At 44.2% G+C, this 24,017-nt stretch overlaps 1 protein-coding gene across 2 annotated transcripts in view; it reads right to left on the reverse strand.

The window, feature by feature from the left end:
* Positions 1–10,894: 10,894 nt before the first annotated feature.
* Positions 10,895–24,017, reverse strand: part of LOC135054498 (zinc finger protein 436-like) — a 48,823-nt gene continuing 35,700 nt past the window's right edge. Inside the window, exon 6 of one of the 2 annotated variants that reach the window (XM_063957615.1) lies at positions 10,895–12,215. In XM_063957615.1, coding sequence (XP_063813685.1) covers positions 10,975–12,215 — 1,241 coding nt within the window. In that variant the 3' untranslated portion in view covers positions 10,895–10,974. The remainder of the gene's footprint in view (positions 12,216–24,017) is intronic. The other variant, XM_063957616.1, reaches the window with a different exon arrangement.

Raw genomic sequence — 24,017 nt, forward strand, 5'->3', positions numbered from 1 at the left:
GTAGCTGGAGCCAGGGCATGCCCAAGACGATCTCCTGAGTGGCTTGAGGGATGACTAAGAACTTAATCAGTTCAGAGTGTAGGAATCCAACTCCCAGGACCACTGGTGCAGTTTGATGAGAAATATTCCCCTTGGAGATACGGCTACCATCCACAGCGGTAATATAAACTGGACAGGAAAGTTCACATATAGGTAAGCAAAATTTATTTACCGCAGCTTGGGTGATGAAGTTTCCTGCAGCTCCACAGTCCACTAATGCTGATGCGGACTGGAGTCCAACTGAAGTCTCTAACGTCACAGGAAGGATAAGGTCTTGATTGGAAGGAGCTTGACTAAAAGATCCCAACTTGACTCCTCCATTACAAGTCAGGATCTGGCGTTTCCCGAACGCACTGCGCAGGAGTTAATCTGGTGGCCCGCAGCCGCACAGTACAGACAAAGTCTCTCACGCATTCTTCTTGCCCGCTCTTCAGGAGTTAGGCGGGACCTATTTATCTGCATAGGCTCATCAGAAGAAGGAGACTGGAACTGTACTGAAGGTACCATCCTTGATCTGCGTGGCTCACTCCGAGCGCGTTCATTATTGCGTTCGCGGATGCGAGAGTCCAACTTAATGCACAAGGAAATCAGTTCAGACAACTGTACAGGAAGATCACGGGTCGCCAGTTCATCTTTGATCCGGTCAGAAAGTCCATGCCAGAAAGCTGCTACCAGAGCCTGATTATTCCACTGAATCTCTGCAGCCAACGTCTGGAACTGAATGACATATTGTCCCATACTACGGGTACCTTGACGCAGTTGAATCAGGTCAGCAGAAGCTGATGTTACACGACCAGGCTCGTCAAAGATCCGTCTGAAGGTTGACACGAATTCTGTGTAGTTGTTAATCAGAGGGTCAGCACGTTCCCACAGAGGAGACACCCAGCTCAGAGCAGATCCAGAAAGCAAGGAGATGATGTAGGCAACCTTGGATCTTGGCGTGGGGAAATTATGTGACAACAACTCAAACTGGATTTCACATTGGTTGAGAAACCCACGACATAGCTTTGGACTGCCATCATACTTGCTTGGCACGGGCAGGTGCAGACGTGACACTGGAGCTGATGCAGTCGGCATAGAGGAACTCACAGCACTGGCAGGTGCTGGAGTAACAGGAACAGTAGGAGTGAGTACACTAGGCAGGGATTGCTGTAGTGTATCTATCCGGGAGGACATCCCTTGCAGGAATTGAAACATCTGCTGCTGCGCAACCTCTTGACCATCCAGACGGGAGACCAGATTTTGCAAGGCCTCTGACCCCACACTCCGTCCACCATCCGAGTCCATCGATCCTGGACTTACTGTCAGATTATGTTTTGGCTGTGTCCCCGGAGGGGGCGCTAGTGGGTCAGTGGAGGTAGATGGGAGGAAACGAGGAGACTGGATAACGTTCCTGCGCATTAGCGCAGTGATATTTATTAGCAGATGATAAACAGAATGGCAGCAGAAATAATAATAATAAATGTAAATGTCAATCACACAGCGTAATAGCTGAAAGTCTATGGCAACAGGATGAAAGATGACTGGAGAAATAATAACCGGTGAAATTATAAACAGATGAGATGATGCTTGTAAAATGACTCTGGTTTAAAACAGGAAACTTAGGCAATGAGATGTTGAATGGCAAACCTGGTAGCAGAGGCAGGAGTCTGACTATCCACAGTGCAGGTGGTGAAGCACTGACAGCAGCAAGCTGTATCACAGGTGGAGGAATGGAACACACCTGGAGTCAGTCTCAACTGCAAGGCTGAAGCACACAAGGTAGTGATGAGTGTGAAGCCTGTTGGAAGTTTGCAGGTTTTGCTGGGCCTTGAAGTTCCACGGAGCTGTGCAGATAACCAGTAGTACAAGTCTTTTAAGTAGAGAGCCAGGAACACGGAGAAGACAGGAACAGATCCTTTCACATGGGTCGCAGGAGTGACACAAAGTCCAGGATGCCTGCAGACTGAACCTGCAGCCTCTTATGTACCCCTTGGCTCACAGGCATTGGTGGAGTGAGGGAAAGTGGGTGCGGCCAAGCACCGGATTGGCCGCTGTATACTGGTCATTGTAAACTGTCATGGCGGCGCCCATGCCGCGGCCTAGCGGGAACGCGGCGTGCTACACGCCCGCTGTCACAGGAGCGTTCCCAGGCCCGTGATGGTGTCCAAAGGCAGGGACATGGACGACAGGTGACCGCAGGGAGCCAAGACGGAGTCCGCAGCGGCGGACGGAAGTCGGCTTGGTGAGTCGATTCCTGACAATTTGTTCACAATTTTTATTTTTGAGTCACTAGATTTTTATTATATCTATTAAAAGTTAAGTTTTAGTGTCTAACATTTTTTTTGACTAAGAGTGCCCCAACAAAGAGTCTCTCTCTTCTTTTGTCCTATTGCTTTAACCTATTGACTCTGGGAGCACCACCGACGAGTGATCAGCACTTACTGTGCATACAATTATTCCAAAGTCTGTTACAGATAAAGACCTGACGTTGGTCAATATCTGCACAAACAACCTGTTGCGGAACTACCCTTTTGTAGATTAAACATTCCCTCCTTGCCCAGATGAGTCAGCCCGTGAGCTGCCTCAGCCAAACATCGAAGGTATGCTCTGGGGGCCACTGGTTTACCATGTCCATCCGTCCAGAGTCCTGAGGACTCCTGGCCATATCCCTTTGCCTTCCAGACTGCCTTTTCCTGTGTGGAACACAAATTTTGCATTTCACACAGCTTCTGTGTGTTGATGGTATTAAATACCATCAGTTGTGTGGTGTCTGTCTGTCTGGGGGTACCAGCTGCTAACTTAGCAGCTTCGTCTGCTCGGCTGTTACCAAGTGATACTGGGTCCTAGCTATATGTGTGTGCTTTACACTTGATAACAGCCACTCTGTCGGGTTCCTGTATAGCTGTTAGAAGCCTTTTGATGTGAGCTGCAAGCGCTACCGGTGTACCAGCTGCCGTCATGAAATTTCTGAGGCGCCATAGGGCTCCGATATCATGGACTACCCCGAATGCGTATCTAGAGTCGGTGTAGATATTGGCTGATTTGCCCTTAGCCAATTCACATGCTCTGGTTAGGGCGACCAGTTCAGCAACCTGGGCTGAGTGAGGTGGGCCTAGCGGTTCCGCTTCTATGGTGCCTTGGTCATCTACGACTGCGTATCCAGTACACAAGTCTCCCGAGTCTGACTGTCTGTGACAACTACTGTCCGTGTAGAAAGTAAGCTCTACCTCTTCCAGTGGGTTGTCACTGATGTCAGGCCTTGCCGTGAAATTTTGGTTCAAATATTCCATACAATCATGTGTGTCTTCCTTTGTATTAAATCCTCCTTCCCCATCACTCTCATCCTCCACCCTTTGTGCCTGTCCAGGCACACCTGGGAGATATGTTGCAGGATTTAATGCACTGCATCTCTTTATGGTGATGTTTACGGGAGCCATTAGTGCCAATTCCCATCTTGTAAACCGCGCTGATGAGACGTGCCTGGTTTGGGCAGAATTTAGCAAGGCTGACACTGCATGTGGTGTATGAATTGTGAGGTTGTGACCTAGCACTACATCTTCGCTTTTCGTCACTAGCAATGCTATCGCAGCAACGCTTCGCAAACATGTGGGGAGGGATCACGCTACCGTATCTAGCTGAGCGCTGTAGTATGCTACTGGCCTGCTGGCATCACCGTGCTTTTGGGTTAGGACGCCTGCCGCGCAACCAGCACTTTCTGTTCCGTACAGCTCAAAGGGTTTCCCATAGTCTGGCATACCTAATGCTGGTGCCTGCGTTAGGCACTGTTTAAGTCTCTCAAATGCCATTTCGGACTCGTCTGTATGCGAAATCCGATCCGGTTTGTTTGAGGAGACCATCTCCTGCAAAGGTAACGCTAGAATGGAAAATCCTGGGATCCAGTTACGGCAATACCCACACATTCCTAAAAATGTTCTGATCTGTTGCTGGGTTTGTGGCAGAGTCATGTCTCTAATTGCTTGAATTCTATCAGCGGTCAGGTGTCTCAGTCCTTGTGTTAGACAGTGTCCCAAATATTTTACTTTAGTTTGGCATAATTGCAACTTGTCTTTGGAAACCTTGTGTCCTATGTCTGAAAGATGAAACAGGAGCTGTTTCGTATCCTTCAGGGACGCTTCCAATGAATCTGAACACAGCAGTAAATCATCCACATACTGTATCAATACTGATCCACTCTCTGGTTGGAAAGACTGTAAACAATCATGCAAAGCCTGGGAAAATATACTTGGACTATCTATGAAACCTTGTGGTAATCGAGTCCATGTGTATTGGACTCCTCTGTATGTAAATGTGAACAGATATTGGCTGTCAGGGTGCAGAGGTACCGAAAAGAAAGCGGAGCAGAGGTCAATAACAGTGAAAAATTTCGCAGTGGGAGGGATTTGCATAAGGATGACAGCTGGATTTGGCACTACGGGGAACTGACTCTCAACTATTTTGTTAATCCCCCTTAGATCCTGCACTAGCCTGTAACCCCTCCCCCCACTCTTTTTAACAGGGAAGATGGGACTATTGGCAGTGCTGGACGTTCTTACCAGAATGCCCTGTTGTAGCAAGCGCTCTATTACGGGATAAACTCCTAACTCCACCTCTGGCTTCAGAGGGTACTGTGGGATTTTTGGAGCTATCCTACCATCTTTTACTTGTACGACTACCGGAGCTACGTTTGCCATTAATCCAGTGTCCTGTCCATCTTTAGTCCAAAGTGACTCTGGTATCTGAGATGTCATTTCTTCTATTTGGGATGGAGTCCTATTTGTCATAATGGTATGTGACATTAATTTTGATGGGGTGTCTAACATGTCTCGCACTTCCTGAGCGTGATTCTCAGGTATGTCCAAGAATACACCTTCAGGAGTACAATAAATTACGCACCCCATTTTACACAGTAAGTCTCTTCCCAGGAGATTGGTTGGTGTCGATGCAGCCAGCAAAAAGGAATGCTTGGTATGTAAAGGCCCTATTGTAATCTCGGCTGGTTTGCTAACAGGGTAGTGCTGGACTACTCCTGTTACTCTCATGGCTGGAATTGTCTTACCAGTGGTTCTCATGCCCACTGTCGAATTTATCACTGATTTGGCCGCCCCCGTATCTACAAGAAAGTTTAAGGTTTTACCAGCTACATCAATTGCAATTTCGGGTTCACTTCCAAGACTTGCAATCAATTTTACTGGCTGCAGATTACAGGTATGACCACACCCCTATTGGGTATGGTGACCTCCCTGAATCCCGCTGGCAGCAACTATTTGTGAAGGGGTTAACTGGGAACTGTCAGAAACTTGCCAGCCTCCTTTTGGGGGATATCTTTTTGTTTACCCTGTATGTGGCTCATAACTCCGTCTCTGTGGACCCTGATCCCAATGTCGTGTGTCGTGTCGTTGTCTAGGGGGTTGATAAGATTTTTGTATATTTCTTGATCTACAGTCTCGTGCAAAGTGTCCCTCTCTGTGACAAACATAACAGGTTACCACATTTGACTTACCCACAGGGTTTGGTGATTTATACAAAGGCTGCCTTGTGGTCAGGGCCTGTATACTTACAGCCATTAATTTATCACCTTGTAGTTCCCTGTGTCTGGTGATATTCCGGTCGTGATCAATAGCAGCCTCTCTCAAAGTAGCCACCGACAGACCTCGCCAACATGGTTGCGTGGTCTGTACCCTTGTCTTTAATGCCTCTTTTAAACCATCCATTAATACAGATACTGCTACTTCTCGATGGTTTATGTTTGTTTTAATGTCCTCTATGCCTGTGTATTTTGCCATTTCTAATAATGCCCTGTGAAAATACTCTGCAGCTGTTTCTGACTCCTTTTGTTTAATGGAGAATATCTTGTTCCATTTAACTACCGCTGGGAAATACTCCTTTAACTGTAAACTTATTCTTTTTACATTATCTTTGTTGTACACATCTGTAAGAGGTACATCCTGATCTAACCCACAGTCAGCTAAAAATTGAGCTGCGTCAACATTGGAGGGTAAACATGCCCTCAGCAATATCTGCCAGTCTTTGTTATTGGGCTCTACAGTGTTCCCTAGGTCTCTGATGTATTTTTGGCTAGCAACTAAATCTTTCCTAGGTTCAGGGAATTCAGACACTATGGTTCTTAATTCCATTCGGGAAAACGGGCTGTACATGGCAATGTTCCTGACAGGAGTGACTCCTGAAACGTCAGTTTTCCCATTTGGCACTGCTATTACCCTAACAGGATTAAGTCTAGCAACATCATTCTGTGTAGACTCTACAACCTGTGGTGAAACAGTTTCAGCATAATGTATGGTGCCGTACTTACCCGTTGATACGACTTCACCTGTCCCTCCGCTAGGGGCCTTTGCTACTAATCTTATGGGTTGGGCCGTGCCTACTGTTGTTTCTGATATGGTGGCTGCTAGAGAGAGCGCCAATATTGTTGCCGATTCGTCCTCTTGATCACACTCCTGGGGAAAGTTCAAAACAGGGTACAACTTGCACGGGTTAATACTTGCATGGGTTAACTTATTAACATTTACACAGTTGCTAAGTGTTTGTTTGTTACACCCTAGTGCGTCATTCTCCGCAACCAATTTCTCTCCTGATATGTATGGTGGCGGTGGGGCCGTGGCTATCAGTTTCCTGATAGGATTAGATCCCGCCGCCTGAGCCAAGCCTCTCTGTATTTCACCCTCCTGTTGCCATAACTGCAAATAATCATAATGTTTGATTCGTCTCTTTGCTGATTTAATGAGACATATCCTCCTCCTTAAATTTTGTAACACTTCTGGGCTGAAGCTGCCTACTTTTGGGAATTTCTCCCCGTCATGTTCCGTCATTCTCTCCCATTCATCACATAAAACCTCTGTGTGTGACCCGTATTTTTCACACATTACATATCTTGCCGACCCGACTGGTCGGTTCACTGAATCAACCCGAACCGAGGTTGATCGTCCCCTACCTGAACAATTGGCCCCCATAACTTGCAGGCGTTGCGCTTAGCGAACCCTTACAAACAAACCAAAATGTTCACGATAGGCCAACGGTGGCGGTTTACCGAGTACCCCACTCACTCGCCCACGCCGACCAATACGACCTACACACTGCCCTAGTGCTGGCGTACTCGACCCAGGGCCCCTGACCTGAACCTCTATTTACTGGAACATGCGAGGGTTATCCGCAGAACACTTACTCTTTCCAGTAACTATTGGTTGTTGGACAATTCCTGAGTGACCAGCGAACTTCCCTTTTAGAAAATAAAAAATTACACAAATCACGTCAGAATGTACAAATAGCGTTTATGACCCTTAATGGTACGCAAATGGTACTGGTCAGGTTTACTAATGCACACAATTACGTGCGATACAATCGTTCAGTACATAAGCAACTAATCTTATGTATGGAGCGACCAACGGAATCGAAAATTTCGGCTGCGAATTCCTTCAGCAAGAGCTTTATGGCCTATATGGGTTCTGCACCTTCCCCCGGGGTTGTGCTCTTTTCTCTATTTATAGCGGACTTCCTTGTCTGCTGTACTTGGACCTCCTGGTCTGTTCTGGACCTCCTGGTCTGTGCTACAGTATGACCTCCTGGTCTGCTGTACTCTAATGCTCTGATTTATGTTTAACAAGGGATGCCTCCCTAGCCACCATGTACGTCACTTACACGTATGTACCCTGCGGGAACCCGACTTCCTGTGGTTCAACCTCAAAATTGTATATAACACACTCACTCACCACATGTACACTTTTGTTTCTATTTCTATTTCTGCGCAGAAATTTTTCTTTAGACCAGATGTGTTGTAAATTTGGAGAAGGATCTGTTAGTCTAAATTTCGGACACTAAAAATAGATTTGCGCTATTTATCGCGTTGCCACCTTTTCGCCTGCTAAAATAACACTTATCGTGTGATTTGAGTTACGTGGGCGTACCCGGACGCTCCGTTGCGTAATTTACGCTGCGTGCGTCGGCCTTTGCGTACGCGAGTCTCAGCCCTTTGTTAGAGACACGTGTACACAAAGCAAATGTCCACCGTAACACAACTAACACGTTTATCAATGTAGATGATCCTCGATCGTCTACCGAGCACCGCACCAATCTCTCCTTGTACCTTTAGGTAGAGCTGCGTGTGAGCTTTGCAATTTACCCCTTAATGTATTACTTTTACACTTTAACTATTAAATAGCGACAAATCTCTCTTAGCACATTTATCAATTATAAAATGGCAAACAGGAGAGTGATATATGAAAATACACAAATGAAAAGAAATGCAGATATGCGTGTGTGCGTACGCAAGACAGAAATAAACAGTTTTAAAAGACACTAGCATTTTGTTCTTACCTCCGGTTCCGGATTCCCTCAGCACCCTTTACTAAGCGAAGCAGACGCTTATCCAAACAGCACTATGAGGAATATGATCTCCCGCCCTTTGCTGATGGATAATGTCTGCTGAAATTACCTAGCAGAGATATGTGAAGGACTGGACGAGTCCCCAATTGATAAAGCTAAATATTTATCTTATTTAAAACCCTTTAAGAGGTCTATGAACACTGTACGCTATTGACGTATGGAGTACCGTAAGGGTACGCACGTTGCGTAACAATCGCTTAGCCGTAGTCGAGACGCTCAAGCGTCACGTTCGCTCACGGCCAAGAGATCACAGGCAGGCACGCTATTGGCTGCCGACTAACGTAATGATTCGCTATAGCGTAGCGGACGCTCGGGACCACGAGGAGATCACCAGCGGCGCAGACGCTTACAATGTTAAACCTTTATAACTAAACCATGAACAACGTAATATGCAGTAAAACCTTAGTGTAGTGATAGAGTGTAGATGCAACCTTGTGTAACCTTATTAGCTTAAAAGCTGTTCGAGCGTCACCGACGCTCTGAGAATACTTAACACTATAAGAAATACACAAATACCGTGCTTAGGGTCTAAGGCCTTATATGAATGTTATACTTGCAAAAAGATTAATACAGTACAAGTCACACACTACAATATAACATAGACTACCTAACCAGATAACTACACAGGAAATACAATACAATACAATTACGTTTAAGGGAAAATAAGAGAGAAAGAGGAGAAGAGAGAGAGAGAAATGGCTCACAATAACAATAAAGACAATATGATTGCGGAGAAAACTTACGCACAAGGGGAACGATCGCATGCGCCTCGATATCCAGCTCCCGATTTTCAGCAATGAGAACCGTTGAAGAGAGTGAGCTGGATATGGTCGGCTTGTCTATTTATGCCCCACACACAATACAATTCAATGGTCCCTACAATCTCATTGTTCATTGGACACAGGAATTCGTCTTTGCATTATAACAAAAGGTCATAGGTTGATTCATACAGGTGGGCTGTGTCTATTCCCAACTGCTCAGGTGGGTGGGAAACTAGGTTTCCCGCCGCATGGCTAAGTAAGTGCAAATAATAGTAAATGGACATAAACTTCTTATGTCCATAACTATTCGCACGAGCGATTAATCCGCTCCAAACCAACACCGGAATATTGCTAATTAAATACTCTTCCGATGGATACTAAACACCACTGTATGACCCGTGTTGGACCCTTCGTATCAAACAAAGAGGGATCCCTTTGTCCAGGAACATGCTACATTAACTAAACTTTCAAGATCTATCAAAGGGACCATGATCTACAAAATACATTATATAGTTAAAATATGTAACGATTGAGTCGCACGCTACGAACACATAAACTCTACCGTAAATGCGCACACCGTGCGCCTGCGGGTGCACGTGACAGCGGGTATGCGCACGCAAGGGAGAGCGTACGCATGCGCAGCGCGGACATGTATGAGGTGCAAAATATGGCAGTGTTCATAGTGATATTTTTCTGACTTTGACACCACCATAAAGTAATCACCACAGCGCCACACAGTAATCACGCCACTGTAAAGTAATCACACTGCCATACAGTAATCACCACACCACACAGTAATCACCACACTGTCATAAATAATCGCACCACCATAAAGTAATCGCCACACCGTAATCACACCACCATAAAGTAATCACACTGCCATGCAGTAATCACCACACAGCCATACAGTAATCACACGGACACACAGTAATCCCTACACCGCCAGTCAGTAATCACTACACCGCCACTCAGTAATCACTGCACCTCCACACAGTAATCAATCACCACACCGCCATACAGTAATCACCACACACTAGTTTCCTAATATAACATTGCAGTGACGTTGGGATAGAGAGGTCAGTGTGATAGAGAAAAGGGAATGGTAGATAAGAAGTTACCTTCGCGGGCAGGTGTACAGTGCATACTTGCTCACATGACTCCGGGAATGAAACAGGACTCTTAGAACTGAACGTACATTTCACATTTACTTTCTCACCAGTGACGTACCCCTCAGCAAACAATATTTTTCCTAAAACGTACGTTTCACATTCACTTCTCACCAGTGACGTACCCCTCAGCAAACAATATTCTTTCATAAAATATTTATTTTTGTTGTTGCATTGTGAGTAAAGTTTTTTATATATTTTGCCCAGGTCTGAATAAGTTATAGTTTAACATTTTCTATACATATTATACAAAGTGTGCCCCCAAACTTCCCAACCTCTTCTACGGACGGTAACCTGTTTTGATTTTCTACTGGAGAGCCCTCAGCATCCTGGGAGAGCAGCTCAGCCTGTGCATCTTCAGAGGCACTCAAGACTCTCCAACATGGCCTAATTTGCAATGATGGTACCGATGTATCAGCAATTATACGCTGTTGGACGGAAATAATGCAACAGCACTGGGCGCCCCTATGCTTAGTTAGCATCTGCCCATATTAGCTTATACTTGCAATTGCATACGGCAAGATAGCAACAGCAAAAACTGCACCTGAATGAGCCACACAATGCTGTTTAATTTTTTAATAAAATATTCTCACTTGCAAACACACAAAGTACCTCCTGAGTAATTCCACTTACTCAGGACATGGAAATGGCTTCTCACCTGTGTGACTTCTCTGATGTGTAACAAGAGATGATTTCTGTGTAAAACATTTCCCACACTCAGGACATGGAAATGGCTTCTCACCTGTGTGACTTCTCTGATGTCTAACAAGATATGATTTAAGTGCAAAACATTTCCCACACTCAGGACATGGAAATGGCCTCTCACCTGTGTGACTTCTCTGATGTGTAACAAGAAGTGATTTCTGTCCAAAACATTTCCCACACTCAGAACATGGAAATGGCTTCTCACCTGTGTGACTTATCTGATGTCTAACAAGATATGATTTAAGTGCAAAACATTTCCCACACTCAGGACATGGAAATGGCCTCTCACCTGTGTGACTTCTCTGATGTGTAACAAGAAGTGATTTCTGTCCAAAACATTTCCCACACTCAGAACATGGAAATGGCCTCTCACCTGTGTGACTTCTCTGATGTCTAACAAGATGTGATTTCTGTCCAAAACCTTTCCCACACTCAGAGCATGGAAATGGGTTCTCACCTGTGTGACTTCTCTGATGTGTAAAAAGACTTGATAGCCTTGTAAAACATTTCCCACACTCAGAACATGGAAATGGTCTCTCACCTGTGTGACTTCTCTGATGTCTAGCAAGAACTGATTTATGTCTAAAACATTTCCCACACTCAGAACATGGAAATTGTCTCTCTCTGTGACATCTCTGGTGTTTAACAAGAACTGATTTATCTCTAAAACATTTCCCACACTTAGAACATGGAAATGGTCTCTCTGTGCGACTTCTCTGGTGTCTAACAAGATTTGATTTCTCTGTATAACTTTTTCCACACTCAGAACATGGAAACAGCCTCTCAACTTTGTGATATCTCTGATGTATACATAAAAATGATTCATATCTAAAGCATTCCCCAAACTGAGAACATTGAAGGGGCCTATTCCCTGGCTGATGGATAACAGGCTCTGTGCTCTGTGTTGAACATTCAGCATCTATATTAGAGGGACACACTGTATCTACTGTCAGAGCTGTAACAGATGCATCAGAGATATCAGGAGAACATTCCCCAGGATCAGAGGAACCAGATGATATATCTGCACGGTGATGTTCCGGATGTATAACTGGGGTAAGAGGGATTTCTTCCGTAGAATCTTGGGTGTCATTCTCTTCTTCTATTTCACCATCTGGAAATATAGTCAGAGGATCCTCTGAGACATTCCGGCTGCTACATCCATCTGCTGGGAATAATATACATATATGGAAAACGTTTGTCCAAAAGTTGACATTTTTCAATACAGACTATGGTGAAATGTCACCAAATTGCCATCACATGGGCAGATGTTGGGAAACCATCAATATACATATATATATATATATATATATATAAATAATATTCTACTATGTATCCCGCACCAGACTGAAATAATTTGATTATATTAATAAAAGTACATTGAAAAACAAAAACCAGCTAGTAAGTGTATTCCTCCTCTGGGGTTATGAACTTTAGAATGCTGGAGGTGCTCCTGCAACCAAGAAAACCAAACATTAAACAATGTGTTTGTTGCAAAGAAGCAACAAGAAGAATAGATTGCTTTTTGGAGCACTCTTTTATAACAATATTTAATTTGCAAATCGTATGATATGATTGTAATAGTTTAAAACGTAACCTTTAATTCATACTCCTAAAATAAACAGGGATTTTCTGAATAACATTGACTATTGTGTAAATGTCATTCTGTAAAGGCATTGAATTCAATTGTATCCCTTATAAAGAATAATGACATATCTTATATTAGATCTGTGTGAGATATAATTATACGTCTTGTATTAGATCGATATTACACTTGTGGTAAAAATATTCATAAATCTCAATACATATATAAATATATAGATCGCAGCCATGAAAACCATTTGATATTACTATCATCAGCAAACAGATCAGTGTCATTTCTTTTACTCTAGATCTGTATCCATAGCTATCAACATTCCATTCAAGTCTATTCTCAGCTATGTATACCAATAACATAAACCTGTTTCAAAAATGTATCACTATGTTCATCTGTATCATTCTCTGCCAAATTCCTAGATACATATGTTACATATCCAGCATGTTTCATTTAGCCACAGATTTCTGAACCAGTGTGTCAAAATTGTTCCAATCTGCTTAAAATCGCATTATTAGGATAAACACTTTTTATACAATATACCACCTGACGAGCATGCAAATCTATGCTATTTCATGATATTCTGCAGACAAAAAAATGATATTCTAAATTGTTCAAGTGTTGTTTTATGCTGGATATCATGCTGTTTAATATATAAATATCTCAGTCATGTATTGTAACATATCGGGCATCAATTCTTTCAGGAAATCCTATATGCCCCCATGTTGGGTGAGATGGTGTGAAAACAGATAACAGTACATTTCATCAATTAATACTCATTCATCAAAACAATACTCCTGTGTAGCCAACTATTGCTATAATCTTGGACACCAATGGGTTAAATCATATACAGAATATATGATGACATGATATATGGCATGGTTAAACCTGTGAGTAAAGGAAATTATAAAGAGAAGTACAACCCGAGATGCCGTCCCCCTCATCTGCTGCCCAGTATCATCATAGAGCGGATACTGAGTGAGAGTAAGGGTTATTGCCGGATTGATGGAATGAATAGATTCGGCGTCACTTTGTCATCCTGTGTCTGGTGTTAGGTGGATCCTGTTACCATAGGCATTGCAGGATCCAAATTCGCCAGCAGGAGACAGGTGAGCGCTAGGAAAGGCAGATCACAGGTGTGCAATATATCAAGGCCCTTAGATGGGTCTATTACGTGTAATGCTCAGGCGGCAAAAGCTAAGCTGATGTAATTGTCTACTAGACACATATACCAAGATATTTATTGCCTGCGATTCTTATAATATGGGAGTTACATTCAGGCAGTATTCTCATGACTGGCGTGTTTATGCGCAAAAAACACCCGTCATGATGGTCACTGCTTGTAGATTGAAATTAGATATCACACACTGATATGTATGGTGTGACAGTAGCCGAAACCTCTCCTACTTAATATTGATTAATTGCCTATATTGCCAGCACGGCTTAAAGTGGTCATCAGCAAATGTATCACCAATAGAATGAAATTCATACATGCAGTTACTGCCGCCAGATATATGATTTATGATTTCAGCGTGCCAAAAAAAACTCCTCTCATTCATCAATACAAAGGTATAATATCAGTGCAACTCAAGTTAACCTTTGATGACAAGACTTTCACAGGTAAATACTGCAACTTAAAGTTAAAGCTACACAGGTAGATATAGTGCCGGAATATCAAATGTGTTACCAGTCCACGGATACTCGGCTGTGCTTGCCGTGGATACAGTCAGAGGTGATAATTCCTTCCCTCACTGACGGCTTCCTCCCGCTGTGAGGTGCCGTGACCGTGCGGCTGCGATCTGTAGACTCAGACTGTACGTACATTTCACCACGTCGGCTTGATCACCAGTCAGCCTGACGTGGTGCAAACAGACACCACATTTAAAGTTCTGCTAACCAATCTCTTTCGTTCCTCATGTCTCCACCCGGAGATCACCTGTAATTACTCAATTATTGCAAGGGTCTAATCACTCGTGCATCCAGCCTCTATTAATTAGGTCAAATCTATTCAGACTGTGTTATAAGAGAAACCATTAATTAATTATGTTACAATTAATACATGACTTACACAGACAGTAATATTAAGTCAGTATTTACTGACTAGATTATTAATTGGGGAAATACTAACTCGACATATCTGATGTGTCAGTGTTTATAAGACAAAGGGTTCCGACAGGGATTCTATTGGGATTTTATTTGCATTAACATTGTACCAATCAGAAATAAAGAAAAACAGTGAAAAGAAGAAGAAAATAGAGAGAAAGAGAAGGAAGGGAGACGGGAGCAGAAGAACTATTTAGGTGTTCTGATTGGGAGTGTTTGTATGGTTGTGTTCTATATTTTATAAATGCTATAAGTGGGTGGAAGAAAAAAGAAAAGAAGTAAACCTAAACTTACTATGTGTGTGTTAAGATAAATACACTGAATGGTGTGCGAAATCATGTGACTATTATCTATGCATATTTACATATGTTAATAAAAATAAGTGCACTGTACTTAACTAAAAGGAAAACAGTGAAAAGAAAAAGGAAAAAAGAAAGAAGAAAGGGAAAAAAAGAAGAAAAAAAGGAAGAAGAGGGACCAGACATGGGCCTCCTAACAAAAAAAATGATGTTATGCAAGTGTTAAGTGAATCCATGTCATACGAATAACAAAGATGTGAAATGTGCTGTATGAATCGTTATTTAACTAAAGATAAAAAGAATATGTGAATATGTGTTGAAATCATGCAACCGACATTGCATTCACTAAAGATGGTAAAGCTACTGAATTGTGAACATGAACCTGCTGAGCTAAAAAGTAAAAAGTGAAAATAATGTTTTCTGTCAGAAAAGTTGAATTGCTTGTTATATGTAATAGCTTATCACTTTATTGGTCAAATATCTATTTGTCCCTGCCTGGAAACCTACATACTGATTCTGTTCTATGCTAGTATTGGGGACCACAATCTCCACATTTTACTATATTTCAGGAGTTATACCTTATAAAACATGTGGTGTGTCTCATTCAAAATGTTGTGTTCATAAAAAGACTGTAAAAATAAGATTTTACTTACCGATAAATCTATTTCTCATAGTCCGTAGTGGATGCTGGGGACTCCGTCAGGACCATGGGGAATAGCGGGCTCCGCAGGAGACAGGGCACATCTAAAAAGCTTTTTAGGTCACATGGTGTGTACTGGCTCCTCCCCCCATGACCCTCCTCCAAGCCTCAGTTAGGTACTGTGCCCGGACGAGCGTACACAATAAGGAAGGATCTTGAATCCCGGGTAAGACTCATACCAGCCACACCAATCACACCGTACAACTTGTGATCTGAACCCAGTTAACAGTATGATTTAACAAAGAAGTAGCCTCTTAAAAGATGGCTCACAACAATAATAACCCGATTTTTGTAACAATAACTATGTACAAGTAATGCAGACAATCCGCACTTGGGATGGGCGCCCAGCATCCACTACGGACTATGAGAAATAGATTTATCGGTAAGTAAAATCTTATTTTCTCTAACGTCCTAGTGGATGCTGGGGACTCCGTCAGGACCATGGGGATTATACCAAAGCTCCCAAACGGGCGGGAGAGTGCGGATGACTCTGCAGCACCGAATGAGAGAACTCCAGGTCCTCTTTAGCCAGAGTATCAAATTTGTAAAATTTTACAAACGTGTTCTCCCCTGACCACGTATCTGCTCGGCAAAGTTGTAATGCCGAGACTCCTCGAGCAGCCGCCCCGGATGAGCCCACCTTCCTTGTGGAATGGGCATCTACATATTTTGGCTGTGGCAGGCCTGTCACAGAAAAAGCAAGCTGAATTGTACTACAAATCCAGCGTGTAATAGACTGCTTAGAAGCAGGAGCACCCAGCTTGTTGGGTGCCTACAATATAAACAGCAAATCAGACTTTCTGACTCCAGCCGTCCTAACTATATATATATATATATATATTTTTAGGGCCCTGACAACGTCTAGTAACTTGGAGTCCTCCAAGACCCTAGTAGCCGCAGGCACCACAATAGGTTGTTTTAGGTGAAAACGCTGACACCCCTTTAGGCAAAAAACTGGAGACGATTCCCAGTTCTGCCCTGTTCAATTGAAAAATTAAATATGGGCTCTTGTAAGACAAAGCCGCCCATCTTACAATTGCCTGGCCGAGGCCAGGGCTAACAACATGATCACTTTCCATGTGAGATATTGGTCAACAGCATGGTCACTTTACATGTGAGATATCTCAAATCCACAGATTTGAGCGGTTCAAACCAATATGATTTTAAGGAATCCCAACACTATGTTGAGATCTCACGGTGCCCCTAGAGGCACAAAAGAGCTGTATATGCAATACACCCTTTTCAATCTAGACTTCAGGAACTGGAGTCAATTCTTTCTGGAAGAAAATCTACCGGGCCGAAATTTGAATCTTAATGAACCCCAATTTGAGGCGCAAAACACTCCTGTTTTCAGGAAGTGTAGAAATCGACCTAGTTGAATTTCCTTCGTGGAGCCTTCCTGGCCTCACCCACGCAACATATTTTCACCACATGTGGTGATGACATTGTGCGGTCACCTCCTTCCTGGCTTTGACCAGGGTAGGTATGACCTCTTATGGAATGCCTTTACCCTTCAGGATCCGGCATTCAACCGCCATGCCGTCAAACGCAGCCGCGGTAAGTCTTGGAATAGACATGGTACTTGCTGAAGCAAGTCCCTTCTTAGCTCCCCAGGCCCTTAGTCCTCTGTGAGCATCTCCTGAAGTTCCGGGTACCAAGTCCCTCTTGGCCAACCGGAGCCACTAGTATAGTTCATACTCCTCTATGTCTTATAATTCTCAATACCTTGGTTATGAGAAGCAGAGGAGGGAACACATACACTGACTGGTACACCCACGGTGTTACCAGAACATCCACAGCTATCGCCTGAAGGTCTCATGACCTGGCGGAATTCAGGCGGGACGCCATCATGTCCACCTTTGGTCTTTGCCAACGGTCCACAATCATGCTGAAAAACTTCCCTATGAAGTTTCCACTCTCCCGGGTGGAGGTCATGCTGAGGAAGTCTGCTTCCCAGTCGTCCACTCCCGGAAAGAACACTGCTGACAGTGCTATCACATGATTTTCCGCCTAGCGAAAAATCCTTGCAGTTTTGTCACTGCCCTCCTGCTTCTTGTGCCGCCCTTTCTGTTTACATGGGCGACTGCCGTGATGTTATCCCACTGGATCAATACCGGCTGATCTGGAAGCAGAGGTCTTGCTAAGATTAGAGCATTATAAATTTGCTCTAAGCTTATTTATGCGGAGAGAATTCTCCAGACTTGATCACACTTCCCTGGAAATTTTTTCCCTGTGTGACTGTTCCCCAGCCTCTCAGGCTGGCCTCCGTGGTCACCGGCATCCAATCCTGAATGCCGAATCTGCGGCCCTCTAGAAGATGAGCACTCTGTAATCACCACAGGAGAGACACCCTTGTCCTTGGATATAGGGTTATCCGCTGATGCATCTGAGGATGCGATCCGGACCATTTGTCCAGCAGATCCCACTGAAGAGTTCTTGCGTGAAATCTGCCGAATGGAATTGCTTCGTAATAAGCCACCATTTTTACCAGGACTCTTGTGCAATGATGCACTGACACTTTTCCTGGTTTTAGGAGGATCCCGATTAGCTCGGATAACTCCCTGGCTTTCTCCACTGGGAGAAACACGTTTTTCTGGACTGTGTCCAGAATCATCCCTAGGAACAGTAGACGTGTCGTCGGAAAAAGCTGCGATTTTGGAATATTTAGAATCCACTCGTGCTGTCGTAGAACTACTTAAGATAGTGCTACTCCGACCTCCAACTGTTCTCTGGACCTTGCCCTTATCAGGAAAGCGTCCATGTTTCTTTTTAAGAAAAATCATCATTCCGGCCATTACCTTGGTAAAGACCCGGGGCGCCGTGGACAATCCAAACGGCAGCGTCTGAACTGATAGTGACAGTTCTGTACCAGGAACCTGAAGTACCCTTGGTGAGAAGGGCAAATTTGGACCTGTAGGTAAGCGTCCCTGATATCCAGTGACACCATATCGTCCCCTTCTTCCTGGTTCGCTATCACTGCTCAGAGTGACTCCATCTTGATTTGAACGCTTGTATGTAAGTGTTCAAATATTTCAGATCTCACCGAGCCGTTTGGCTTCAGTACCACAATATAGTGTGGAATACTACCCCCTTCCTTGCTGTAGGAGGGGTACTTTGATTATCACCTGCTGGGAATACAGCCTGTGAATTGTTTCCAATACTGCCTCCCTGTCGGAGGGAGACGTTGGTAAAGCAGACTTCAGGAACTTGTGAGGGGAAGACGTCTCGAATTTCCAATGTACACCTGGGATACTACATGTAGGATCCCGGAGTTCCCTTGCGAGTGAGCCCACTGCGTGCTGAAACTCTTGAGATGACCCCCTACCGCACCTGAGTCCGCTTGTACGGCCCCAGCGTTATGCTGCGGACTTGGCAGAAGCTATGAGGGGCTTCTGTTCCTGGGAATGGGCTGCTTGCTGCAGTCTTCTTCCCTTTCCTCTACCCCTGGGCAGATATGACTGGCCTTTGCCCGCCTGCCCGTATGGGGACGAAAGGACTGAGACTGAAAAGACTGTGTCCTTTCTGCCGATATGTGACTCGGGGTAACAAAAGGTGGATTTTTCAGCTGTTGCCATGGCCACCAGGTCCAATGGACCGCCCCTTTATACGGCAATACTTCCATATGCCGTCTGGAATCTGCCTCACCTGACCACTGTCGTGTCTTCGTCTGGCAGATATGTACATCACATTTACTCATGATGCCAGAATGCAAATATCCCTCTGCGCATCACGCATATATAGAAATGCATCCTTAAAATGCTCTATAGTCAATAAAATCTTGTCCCTGTCAAGGGTATCAAAATTTTCAGTCAGGAAATCCGACCAAGCCCCCTCAGCGCTGCACATCCAGGCTGAGGCGATTGCTGGTCGTAGTATAGCACCAGTATGTGTGTATACTGTTATGATATTTTTCAGCTTCCTATCAGCTGGCTCCCTGAGGGCGGCCGTATCTAGAGACGGTAACGCCATGTTTTTATAAGCGTGTGAGCGCCTTATCCACCCTAAGGTGTGTTTCCCAACTCGCCTTTACTTCTGGCGGGAAAGGGTATACCGCCCATAACTTTCTATCGGAGGAACCCCAGGTATCATCACACACTTCATTTAATTTATCTGATTCAGGCAAAACTACAAGTAGTTTATTCCCACCCTACAAAATACCCTTATTTGTGGTACTTGTGGTATCAGAAATATGTAACACCTCCTTCATTGCCCTTAACATGTAACTTGTGGCCTTAAAGGAAAAATACGTTTGTTTCTTCACCGTCGACACTGGGGTCAGTGTCCGTGTCTGTGTCTGTCGACCGACTGAGGTAAATGGGCGTTTTTACAAGCCCCTGACGGTGTCTGAGACGCCTGGACCAGTCTAATTTGTCCGCCGGCCGTCTCATGTCGTCAACCGGCTTGCAGCGTGTTGACATTATCACGTAATTCCATAAGTAAGCCATCCATTCCGGTGTCGACTCCCTAGAGAGTGACATCACCATTACAGGCAATTTGCTCCGCCTCCTCACCAACATTTTCCTCATACATGTCGACACACACGTACCGACATACAGCACACACACAGGGAATGCTCTTGTAGAGGACAGGACCCACTAGCCCTTTGGGGAGACAGAGGGAGAGTTTGCCAGCACACACCAAAATGCTATAATTATACAGGGACAACTTTTTATATAAGTTTTCCTTCCTTATAGCATTTAAATATATATTTATATCGCCAAATTAGTGCCCCCCCTCTCTGTTTTAACCCTGTTTCTGTAGTGCAGTGCAGGGGAGAGCATGGGAGCCTTCCCCTCAGCCTTTCTGTGAGGGAAAATGGCGCTGTGTGCTGAGGAGAATAAGCTCCGCCCCTTTCTCGGCGGGCTTTTCCTCCCGGTTTTTTAATAACTGGCCTGGGTTAAAATACATACATATAGCCTTAATGGCTATATGTGGTGTATTTCTTTTGCCAAAAAAGGTATTTATATTGCTGCCCAGGGCGCCCCCAGCAGCGCCCTGCACCCTCCGTGACCGTGTCAGTGAGCCTGTGAGACAACAATGGCGCACAGCTGCAGTGCTGTGCGCTACCTCTCTGAAGACTGTGAAGCCTTCTGCCGCCTTTCACCGGACCTCCGTCTCCGCCGTCTTCAGCGTCTGTAAGGGGGATCGGCGGCGCGGCTCCGGGACGAACCCCAGGCTGACCTGTGTTCCGACTCCCTCTGGAGCTCAGTGTCCAGTAGCCTAAGACTTCAATCCTCCTGCACGCAGGTGAGTTGCAAGTCTCTCCCCTAAGTCCCACGGTGCAGTGATCCTGTCGCCAGCAGGAATCACTGATTAGTTTAAACCTAAAAAAGACTTTTCTAAACAGCTCTATAAGAGAGCCATCTAGATTGCACCCTCTCGGACGGGCACAGAAACCTAACTGAGGCTTGGAGGAGGGTCATGGGGGGAGGAGCCAGTACACACCATGTGACCTAAAAAGCTTTTTAGATGTGCCCTGTCTCCTGCGGAGCCCGCTATTCCCCATGGTCCTGACGGAGTCCCCAGCATCCACTAGGACGTTAGAGAAATTTATATTTTCATTCAGTCCTGCTGGTGCTAAACAGCCTAGTCTGAAGGTCCACTCGCTCTCCTTCCTCAATAATTCCTTCATGGTATCCCCTCCACGGATACCCATTTTAATTCTCTCCAGACCAAAAGTCTGGATTTGGTGGGAGTCACTATTATGGTGTTGATAGAAGTGTCTTGCTACAGATGTGATCTGTTTGAAGTTCTTCAAATCCTTGACCGCATTCCAGACATTCCCACATGTTCCAGTACTCTCGTTTCAAACATTCTTGTGGTAATTCCTACGTATCTCATGCCACAAGTGCATAGTAGGCAATATACCACATTTGTGGTTTTGCAGTTAAAGTATTCTTGGATCTTACAGAGATTCCCATCCCTATCTTTGATTTCTTGTGTAGATAACATGTACCTACATGCTTTGCAGGAACCACAAGGAAAAGTTCCTTTAACTATGGGAATCCTACGTGGGTTCTGGTTGAAATGACTGCGAACCAGGGAGTCCTTTAAATTTGGGCACCTTCTCCAGCTCATTGAGACTTTGTCTTTTAGACTGTGGGCGAGATCTGGGTCTGACAAAAGAATATGCCAGTGTTTTTGAATCCCATTCTGGAATCGCCCACAAATCTCATCTCTTCTTGGTCAGGTTGTCGCTTCTTTTCTTGAAAGATCAAAGAGTTCCTCTCTATCTGGTTAATGGAGGTCTTAGCTCTCTTAATGAGCCTATGGCTATACCCCCGTTCGCGTAAGCGTTCCACGAGTTCGCTGCTTTTTTGCTTATATATTGAAGCATCTGAGCAGCTTCTCTTGAGTCTAAGGAACTCGCCCTTTGGAATATTAGAGATTGTGGGTGGGAAATGTGAACTGGAGTTATGGAGTATGCTGTTTGTGGCTGTATCTTTTCGGTATAATTTTGTTGCCACAGTGTTTGTCTCATCACGATAAATTTTTAGGTCCAAAAAAGATATTTCTTCCCTATTGTATTCCATCGTGAGCTTTATATTGTATTCGTTGGTATTGAGACTGTTAATAAATTCAATCAGCTCCTCCTCTGTGCCTTCCCAGATCATGAACACATCATCTATATACCTGAGCCACATGGTTATATGTTGATTATGTGTTTCAAGATTGTCAGCGAAGACCACCTCCCTCTCCCACCATCCCAGGAAGAGGTTGGCGTACGTGGGGGCACATGCCGCCCCCATCGCCATGCCCCTAACCTGGAGGTAGAAGTGCTCATTAAAGACAAAGTAATTTTTGTTCAAGACAAAATGAAGTAGTCTGAGCAGGAGGGATTGGAATTCCCCTTCGCCTTCCATTTTCAAGAAATACTGTACCGCTTGCAGACCAAGATCATGCGAGATACACGTATATAGTGACTCCACATCCAGACTCACTAGTATGTGATTGTCTTCCAACTTGATGTCATTCAGTTTCTTCAAAACGTCCGGAGTGTCTTTCACATATGAGGCCAATTGTTCAACATATGTCCTCAAATGTGTATCAATAAAAATACTCGCCTTCTCAGATACACTCCCCATACCCGATACAATCGGGCGTCCTGGGGGTTCTACCAGATTTTTGTGAACCTTCGGGAGTAAATAGAAAGTGGGAATTCTTGGATTCTCCACTCTCAAAAATAAATATTCTTCCTCAGAAATAGTCTGGCTCATACGAGCTTGTCCGATTATCCTATTGTAGACCTCTTTATAGTTGGGGGTGGGATTCAAGAGAAGTTTTTGATAGCATTGTGAATTGTTAAGCTGTTTCATAGCCTCCTTTAAGTACATGGCTTGCGGCCATAAGACTATGTTACCCCCCTTGTCAGAGGGTTTCACTAGGACATCTTCCCATGCTTTCATTTCCATTATAGCTTGTCTCTCACAAGCAGATATATTCCTGGGAAATCTTTGATGTCTGGATTTCTTATGGATGATGTCAAACTCCTTGGAGACTAGTTTTAAGAAAACTTTCGTCTCAGGGCATATATACTCTGAAGGAAAAAAAGTGGACTTATTTTTGCATCGTGGTCTTTGACCAGTGCGGTCAGGTTTATCTCTACTTTCTTCCGCAAGATGCTCTAGTGACTGTATAGCCTCCATTTCTTGGGAAGACCATTCCTGTGATGTGGTGGAATCATTTGAGATCAAAGATTGTGGGGAGATTGCTCCTCTTTGTTTGTTGGAGAAAAACTTTCTAAGCAGTAATTTCCTGCCGAAAAGTTGTAGGTTCTTCTCCCACGTAAATCGATTGAATGATTTAGATGGTGAGAATGATAAACCTTTCATTAAAACTTGTGCCTGATCCTTTGTTAGAATATGATCTGTCAAGTTGATATTTAGTAGATGTTTTGCTTTCATTTGTTCTTGTACGTCCTGGGGGAGTATCTTGTCGGGGATGTTGACTCCCATCTGTGTCTGTTTCTTGTTTTTCTTCCCTCCCCTCCTCTTCCTCCTTTGGGTGGACGTCCTCAGGGCATCCGGCCTGATTCCAAAAAAGGCTGCCTCTGACTACTGTCACCTCTCCGAGGTTTATCAATTCGTTGAGCTTGTTCTCCTCCATCCTCATTCTCCGAAGAGTCAATCTCAAAAGAGGTGTAGTTCTCTCCTACACCTCTCCGTGGGTATTTTTCCACGTTCCTATTCCATTAAAATATCCTATCTGTGGCAAAATCCCGTTTATCCCTCATAAATTTCTGTTTTTTCCTATCCACAATCATGGACTCATACT

The sequence above is a fragment of the Pseudophryne corroboree genome, chromosome 3 (genome assembly GCF_028390025.1).
Source record: "Pseudophryne corroboree isolate aPseCor3 chromosome 3, aPseCor3.hap2, whole genome shotgun sequence".
Taxonomy (NCBI): Eukaryota; Metazoa; Chordata; class Amphibia; order Anura; family Myobatrachidae; genus Pseudophryne; species Pseudophryne corroboree.